The sequence below is a fragment of the Gossypium raimondii genome, chromosome 12 (genome assembly GCF_025698545.1).
Source record: "Gossypium raimondii isolate GPD5lz chromosome 12, ASM2569854v1, whole genome shotgun sequence".
NCBI classification, from domain to species: domain Eukaryota; kingdom Viridiplantae; phylum Streptophyta; class Magnoliopsida; order Malvales; family Malvaceae; genus Gossypium; species Gossypium raimondii.
The window spans coordinates 9,256,982-9,265,592 of NC_068576.1; the positions used below are offsets into that span (position 1 = coordinate 9,256,982).

Here is an 8,611-nt window from a genome sequence, read left to right on the forward strand (position 1 = left end):
ATTTAAAAAAAAAGAGCTTAACAACTCGGTGACTCAAAATAAAAACATTTAAATAGTTTAATGACTTAAATAAAAACTTTCAAATAATTCAATAATTAAATTATAACTTTTGTTTTAGTAAGTGACTAAAATGAAAATATATTCCTATTTTATTGAGTAATTATGGTTTACCCTAACTTTCTCTCTACATTTTCCAAAACACTATAACCACATAACCATGCATCGAACGTGAGGCAACCCCACGTTTTAACTTCCATTGTTTAAAATAGCTACTAATTTTAAAGACTCGTTCCTTGCACATAGATAATTTATTCAAATTATAACATAATAATAAAATAACTCTAGTTAAATAATAAATTAATTTGAATTTTTTATGGAGTTATCCCACTGACCCTGAACTCGATTAAGAAAACATAATAATAAATTAATTTGCTACAATATATTATTATTTTTCCTTCGAAATCACCATAATTTATTAAATCGCCCATGCATACAAGTAGGAATAATAAATGTTTAAATTTAAATACTCAAAATCGAAAGGTTCGTAATTGAAATAATTTAGTATATTCGGAGTTTATATATTATAATTCAGTTCTGCACCTCTTTCTTTCATTTTCTCTCAGCAAAACAACATGGTGCAGCATTCACATCGCAAGAATCCTCCATCAGTTCTTATGATCTTTCCAATTCTTTCAATTATATTTGCTGTTCCAATCAATGCCTCTACCAAGATTTTAGAAGAAGTGGTACCGGTGGTCGTGCCCCAAGCACCAACTACAGAAATTAAGTGCGGAGCTTGTCCGTGTGTGAACCCATGCGGCCAACAGTCACTTCCACCGCCTCCACCGCCAAGGTTCACATACTGTAATACACTTCCGTCTCCTCCACCGCCTCCAAGATTCTACTACGTCACCGGTATGCCTGGTCAGTTGTATGGAGTTGATCCAGATGATAGGTGGAGATATTTCTCTAATGGTGGGCGGAATTTTGTGGGCGGTTTCGTTGCTTTTATCTGGCTATGGGTTGTTGGGGCTCTTCATTATCTATTAAGCATCCTGTAGAATTCTCCATTTTGGAAGATAAATGTGTGTAGGTTTGTTATTATTGGTTTAATTTCTTACCTAAATGGTGTACCTGCTTATACTACATGTTCATGTGTTTCTATTTCAACAATAATTTGGTCTTGAAAAGATAAACATAAATATTTGTAAAGTAGAAGAATGATTTCTTTTGCGGATGCTTCCTTCACTTTACTCATTCCATCTTCTTTTATCAGTTTTCAAAAACTAAATATGATATAAATTAATTAATAGCTTGATGATTTTTTTAATTTTTAAATTATAAAAATTCTTTTCTTTCTTTTTTAGCCCTCAAACTATTATGTTTCATGATATAGAATCATTTCCGATGAAAGAAGAAACGGAACTATTAACTTCTTAGGTGTAAACCACGTGATTTTTTCTTTAATTACATGTAATTATATATATTAATTAATGACTAAAGAAAAAAAAACACTATATTTATTTTTGATGATCGAAAAGGAACGGGGTTGCTTGGAGTTCAACTCAAACTCGTATACTTACAATATAATGCTCTTGTTATTGGGTTAAGAGATTGTTAGAAACAAAAAAAAACACCATCTTATAACTTACTAAATGAGAGTAAACCTGCTCTTTGGTCGAGCATTCGTCCAAGTTTGAAGGCCAGTCCGAAAAATGGGACGGCTGTGACAAAATACGAGACTTAAAAAATGAGCTTGAATAAAATTTAAGGCCCGTTTTTATATTGGCCAAGCATTGGGTAAGATTTTTTTTGCCCAAGCTCAGTCTAACCGAATATATTATGTTATAAAAATATTATATTAATTATATATGTTAAATAATATATTTATATTTATATTTATATTTATATTAAATCACTAAACTAATAACAATTAAATCCAACACTCAAAACCTAAAAAAAACTTACCTAACTAAATAACTCAATCTAAAATATAAAAATTTAAAATTATATTTAATACAATAAAATATTTATTATATTTATTTATGTTATTTAATATAATAAAACATATAGTAATTTTTTTAATATAAATAATTTTTAATGTATTAAAAGTTTATTTTAATTTTTAATACATTATATTTAAAAATATTTTAAATAAAACTTAATTTTAAAAAAATTAGATATGAATAAATTAAGTTAGATCAAAATTTACCTTTCTTAAATTAAAGCGAACTTGAAATGAATAAATCTATTTTTCGAGCTGAATTAAACCTATAAATCGATCGAAATATACTTGATCTAAACTCAATCCGGCCCGGCCCGGGCAATCATCACTTCCAAATGAAACTAAAATCCTAGACTTTTTTTTTTTATCAATCTCAAAATCCCAAACCGTCAAATTTCCAAAACGAAAGTTAATCAAATTTGTTCATCAATCTCAAAATTAAATAGGTGGGAATTAGGAAAGGTGAGACTCAAAATCCCTAACCTCAAATCTCCGTTCATCAACCCAAATCCTTGTTATCCAAACCCCATTATTCCACCAAGGTTTTTGATTCACTTTTCGTCTCGTAAAATGTAGGTCTCTTTGCAGTGAACTTTGCGGTTGGTCTTCGAAATATTTCGACAAAGGTCAATCATCAGCTTCTGCTCCATTGTGGTGAAGTCGTGGCTTCCTTTCCTTTTTTTTTTTTACTTGTTGGATGTTGATATTATCTTCTTTTCCTTTTATGAATATTATGTGTTGGGGCTGGGTTTTGGTAATGGAGCGGTGTAATAGGTTTGGTTGCTGGTTTTGGGTCGATGATGAAGGTGATAGGGTTTTGGGCACGGTGACGAAGGGCTGGGTTTGGTTTGTTTGGTTAGGTTTGGTTGTTGGTTCGTTTTATTTGATTCCTTGTGTGAAGCATGGCTATGGGTATTCAAAATATTCCGATGAAGATCAATCGTCGGCTCTTGCTCCATCAGCTTTGTCATGGTTAAGGGTATTCAAAATATTCTGGTGAACCATGGTTATAGGTGTTCAAAATTTTCCGATGAAGATGAATATTTGAAATGTTCCTTTTGTTTTAGCTTTGTTGTTGTTTCTTGTTCTTTATCATTACTTTATGGGTATTTTGGTATACTGTTATGAGTTCTTGAATCATTTTTTTTGTATTTTGGTCTGCTTTATGAGTTCTTGAAGATGAATATTCAAAACATTATCATTTCTCCTTTTCATTAATAAAATTTCTCATTGATTGGAGGGGTGTTGTGTCCAGTTTATTATGGACAATGGGGGTTCTGGTGTTCTGTTGGTAAAAGTTGGACTCTTTTTTTTTTTTTGCTACTAAGCTGGATTAATTGATTGAGAGAAAAAAAACTAACAGTAAATTGAAATCTAAAAGAAAAATAGTTTTATATTATAAATTTTTCTATGAATTTTTGGTCTTATATACTTAATTTTTACCAGGAAGTTTTGCAAGAAACGTATTCAATTTGGTGCTTCAAGGATATGGTTTTTTCAAATCTTGTGTTAAAGGTTCACTTATTTGAAAATATTAAGTCGTAGGTTGTCTTCAACTTAGTGGCAATCAGGAGGGTTTTTGATGTTCATACTACTCGGAGATGAAGGGTTATGAAGTCCTTAAATAAAATTGATAGCATTTAGAATCTCTGGTGTCACTGGGTAAGAAAACTATTTTCATAGAAGGCTAATCAAGTGTGAAGAATGTTTTAGGAAACCAAAAATTTAGAGAAAGTTGCAAATTCTTGGGAGCATTTATTTTTCATGTGATGAGGGTTAATAGCTGAAATTCTATTATTATACAGACTGACCCGGCGGCTCTGTCTCCGACTTGGCTGAACCGAAAGTTGAGCCTCCAGCTTCAACTTTTCTGGGACAGACTCCAATACTTGCAATTAAAGAAAGAAAAGAAATTCCATAAAATGGAGAATCCTTTAGCACATTTTCCTCAACCCGAACTCGTTGATCAACCTTCGGCACCGGTTCTTGCTTCTTCCAATGTGCCGCCTTTAGCTTGCCCTTTGCCTCATTCACTTCCTTCCAGTAAGTATTAGATTTCAATTTTCTTTTCGGCAGCAGAAAGTGAATTTCTACTTCATTTGTACAATTTTGATGTAATTATTTTTTAGGTGTTCTTTTTTTTTTTCCCTTTATTTGAAAGTCGACATCCCTTACTAATTCATGCTTGATTTTGTTTAGGGCCTCCTGAATCCTTTATGCATAAGAATAGGTTACAGGAGTTTACTCAACGATCATCCATACAGCTTCCAGTGTATCAAACTGTTAATGAAGGATCAGTGCATGCGCCCCAGTTTCGGTCAAGTGTGTTAGTTGATGGTGTAACATATACTTCTGAGGCCACCTTTTCTAATAGAAAAGCAGCCGAACAGGATGTTGCCAAACATGCACTGGAGTGTATATCAAAGAAGTTAAAGGATGAAGGCTGTCCTCTCATTCGTGAGGTTTGTTGCATTCTTACATCTTCATTTAAATGTTTTACGATTATTCATAACTGTTTGTTTGTCTTGAAACTTACTAGTCAAATTAGTAGGTATTTGTTTTCCTTATATTATATATCTTAGCCCATGATATAAAGAGGACAGAGTTTAAAGGGGGTTTTTTTTTTATTTTGATATTATGCAATTTTTACCCTAATTATGCAAATTTTTCGGCGTTGTAGTATTCTTTTGCTATTTAGTAGAAAATATATTGGAAATTCGTTTTTGAGTATACAAACTTGAGGATAACACTACGAAGAGTGCAAATAAGTAAAAATGTGCCCTATTGAAAGCCAAATAGAAGGAATGAAGAAAAGAAAAAGCATCGTTTAGTTTTTAAAAATGGTTTCCATTTTCTATCTCAATTATCAATTTAAATTTGGAAATCTTTGCTTTGCAATTTTCAATTGTATTGAACACTACTATAAATGACATAAACTTCTAACTACGTTTAGGATTTTCAAATATATTTATCTCCCTTGATCTTTCTATTTTTGCTACATTTAGGAAAAGTATTATTTTTTCAACACTTTTTGGTGCATGAGTTAGCAATAAATTAACTTTGCTTGGTAAATTTTTAGCCACACTCATGACTTGTTTTGAGCGAAGGGAAGGAAAGGAAATTCTTTTACTTATTTTGAAGTGATCTTTTTTTACAAGAGTTTTACTCACCCTTCTAATTTCAAGTATAAACTTATACTAATTATTCTTTATGTTTTGCCTAACTATTTTAATACTTATGTGGTAATTAAGCGATTCATTACGTTAAATACATTAGATAACCAAATGAGGCATTAAAGTGTAAATGAGAATAGGAAATGAAAAATGTTTTCTATAACTAAGGATTCTTAAATAGGTATATCATACTTGTATATCAAACAGAAGTATGATAATTGCTTTGGGGTTTGCTAAACTTTTGGTTGCTCGTGCTCTAGGATACAGTATTCTGCAAGTCTATCTTAAATGAATTTGTGGTGAAGATGAATCTAGAAATGCCAACATACAATACCATTCAGTCAGGAGGAGTGCTTCCCCTTTTTGTGTCTACTTTAGTTTTCAATGGTGCGACTTATAGAGGGGAAACTGGTAGAAACAAGAAGGAAGCTGAACAATTAGCTGCACGTGTCGTCATACAATCACTTCTTGGTATCTTTCTTTTTCTATTTAAAAAATTCAAACATATATATGTGCATGCACGCGTGTGAACATACCTTGATTTCAAGCCACTTATTAGCTGGATAAATTCTCATCTCTTTCTTGGATCACTAATGCAGCTGATGATAGGTATGGGACTGTTGTTTCAGAGATCATAAAATCCAAAGCTAAACTTTATGATGCCTTGAATAAAGCCAAGGATTCCAGTTTTGACACTACACTTACTGGGGCAAACAGACTGAATCATAACAATACAGAGGTTGAAAATAATGAAGTCACTAACCATGTTCCAAATTCTACACACCCAAGCTCTGGAGCTAAACATCCACGCCATGAGTTCAAGGTTCCGAAATCAGGAGAAGGTACTGATTGCATTGATCTTCCAATTGCTTTTGTGCCTGCAGTCATTGGACAGGGTTCAGATGTTGGTGAAAGTTCTTCAAAAAAGCAACGCAAGAAGAAGAAAAGGGCTAAACTGAATACTAATACTCAGTAAGCTTTGGTTTGTCATCTTCAATGTGGTGTCTGACCTTGTTTTGTGTCGTTTTTCTGAAAGAGTTTTCTGCGTGTCTAATGATGAGCATTGGTGTCTTTTCATACACTAAGACAATTTATGAGATTGTTTTTGGTGCACTAGTAATGAATCTTTTTACTCAACAAGCAGTGTTAATTTGCATATGTTTAACATTTTCTTATTAGTTTTTTTAGATTATTTCTTTTAGTATACTCTAAAGTATATTTGTCATCCCACTAACCTACTTTGTGGGTGGCGGGTGAGATAATTTCTAATAATTTAATTTGCAATAGTCGCTTACACGAGAGATGGCACTGTACTAAATTTTGTAATCGTCAAAGGTGCCATGCCATAATACCTTTTAGTTCCTCGAAGGAATGATGTCTTCTGTTTGTTTGTCTTCATTCATCACGTTTATTTTATTAAAAATTTGTATTTTTGGATGAGGTCAGTCAATTTCTTTGTTTTTCAGTGGCGTTTTCTTTTCTTGAAAGAATAAGGGAGGGAGGGTGATTGAGGGGATCTTGGAGGTCTAGTAGAAGTTTGCCTATGTTTACTAACATTTATGTATTAATTTGCAGGTCGGTAGTTACTGGTAACCCATTCAATCAAACAACACCATGTTCACTTGCTCTATGAAACTTGCCCATCGCTTGCATGATTTGTAGCAAATATTTTGTGAGGTTTGGCACTGAAAACCTTGGTCATGGTTCTTAGATGGTGTTTGCAAGATATTTATACCGTTGTAGTAAAACGTATGAAGTGTTTTTCCTGTCTTTTGTTATCCTTGGGAGCAGCTGATAAGAAGCTTTTGTTAAAGTGAGCCAATAATGGCCGGAGTGGAAGAAACACCGTTTATTGTTGCGGAAAGGAACTTGGTTGGTCTATGATTTGTGTTCCTCGTGCTCACGTTTTCTGTTGCTAAAACAACTCAATTTTCTTGTCATCTGAGTTTGCTTAGCCAAGTGATGATCTTGTATCCAGTTGATGTTTTGGTATAAATGAGATCTGGCAGTTTTAGTGAGTAACTAAAATGCGACCTGTATGTAGATAGATAAACAAAATTACGTTGTAAATGTGAAAATGCAATATATATATATATATATTGAAAGAAAAAGAAAGAGATTTTAAATTAAACCATACTCGAGTTTATCAAAATTCAGTATGTTGTTTTCGAGATTCTTATGATATTACAATATCGAGGATAATAAGAGACTTTATTTTGTAAATCACATTAACAAATGCTTTACTCGCATCATCATTGGATAAGTGAACATGTTTGGTGGTGGTGGGTCAAAACTTTGTAAATAATGCAAACAACTGAAAATTTGGTTACTACAAATGGAATGTAAAGATTACCCAAAAGCAATGGGTGGATAATATTTCAATGGCGAGAACGTAAAATTATTAATTTTTATGGCACATGTAATGGCCTTCTTTTAGTCAACCGTAAAATTTATTGATATTATTATGATTTGATGGATATATTTTGTGATACCATTACAAAATAAAGTGAAAAAGATCATGCTATGTATCTAAATTCCCGCAATGTAATAGTAATTTCGATCATATTCTCTGCCTGACAAAGAGAACATTCTATGTTCAAGGATTTAATCCTCTATTGGATCACAGTGTTGCACGGTAGAGCTTTATTTAGAATCTTCCAAAGAAACACGATTACCTTCCAAGGTAATTTAAGTTTCCACAGAATTTTCCATGTTTTCATCGGGACAGAAAAGAAGGGTGTGTTTTTATTCGTTGCCTGAATGTTGGTGAGTTCTTGAAAATAGATTTAACAAAAAAACTCATCATCATGAGTGTGTTTTCATCTTATTTTTATGGGTCCATCAAAAAGTGCTTTTGCATCCCACCATCTTTGCCTATTCGTATTGAGAATCTCATTTCTAATTTCTTCTTCACAAGGTTGACTGGCTGCTCCAAACTTCTCCATTTATTGATGTTATGCCATGTAACAGTGTTCCTAATAATTTCTTTCCCTCTCAATATGCTTTTCCTCCCGATATCTCCTGTGTCTGAAGGAAGCTTTCAGTTATGCAGTACCTCTTAACCAAGGTTTCATTTAGAAGCCAACTCTGATTGTTCGCAATTCTCCAAGCTATTTTGGCTAGCAACGCTTTGTTAAAAATTTGCATTCTTCTTATACTTAAGCCTCCTAAGTTTTTGCTCAGACATAAATGATCCCAATTTAGGAAATGAATTTTCCTCTTGTTCTTCCCAGTAAAATTTTCTTATTAATTGATCCATCTTATTACAAAAGGTTTTTGGAGCTTAACAGCAAGAGAATTGGTAAATCGACAAACTTTCCAGTTTTGATTGGATTTCCATGAGGAAAGTTTTGACTCTACTGTTAAGCATTGCTTGGAAAATTCTACTTTTTTTATTGAGCAAGTCTAGCTCCTTTCCCAAGTATCCCTCTAC

General features: G+C 32.6%; 2 protein-coding genes across 5 annotated transcripts; both read left to right on the plus strand.

Annotated features, from left to right (window-relative positions):
* The first annotated feature begins 632 nt into the window (after nucleotides 1-632).
* Nucleotides 633-1,061, plus strand: LOC105763171 (uncharacterized). Its single transcript, XM_012581291.2, has one exon. The coding sequence runs from the start codon at nucleotides 633-635 to the stop codon at nucleotides 1,059-1,061; it is 429 nt and encodes a 142-aa protein (XP_012436745.1).
* Nucleotides 1,062-2,309: 1,248 nt separating this feature from the next.
* Nucleotides 2,310-7,206, plus strand: LOC105763172 (double-stranded RNA-binding protein 4). 4 transcript variants are annotated; one of them, XM_012581299.2, is made up of 8 exons: nucleotides 2,311-2,467; nucleotides 2,582-2,659; nucleotides 3,811-4,048; nucleotides 4,205-4,467; nucleotides 5,439-5,649; nucleotides 5,778-6,150; nucleotides 6,754-6,855; nucleotides 6,970-7,206. In XM_012581299.2, exons 3-7 carry the CDS (start codon nucleotides 3,928-3,930, stop codon nucleotides 6,809-6,811), a joined length of 1,026 nt encoding a protein of 341 aa, XP_012436753.1. In that variant the 5' UTR covers nucleotides 2,311-2,467; nucleotides 2,582-2,659; nucleotides 3,811-3,927; the 3' UTR covers nucleotides 6,812-6,855; nucleotides 6,970-7,206. The 4 variants fall into 4 exon arrangements, with proteins under 4 accessions (XP_052481449.1, XP_012436753.1, XP_012436747.1 ...); XM_012581293.2 differs by having other exon boundaries at nucleotides 6,754-7,206; XM_052625488.1 differs by having other exon boundaries at nucleotides 2,582-2,631; nucleotides 6,754-7,206.
* Nucleotides 7,207-8,611: the final 1,405 nt, after the last annotated feature.

Coding starts and splice junctions, on each gene's coding strand:
- LOC105763172 (XM_012581293.2), top strand. CDS start 3,928: ATGGAGAATCCTTTAGCACATTTTCCTCAACCCGAACTCGTTGATCAA. Junction 4,468..5,438: donor GCTGTCCTCTCATTCGTGAG/GTTTGTTGCATT, acceptor CTCGTGCTCTAG/GATACAGTATTCTGCAAGTC. Junction 5,650..5,777: donor CGTCATACAATCACTTCTTG/GTATCTTTCTTT, acceptor TCACTAATGCAG/CTGATGATAGGTATGGGACT.
- LOC105763171 (XM_012581291.2), top strand. CDS start 633: ATGGTGCAGCATTCACATCGCAAGAATCCTCCATCAGTTCTTATGATC.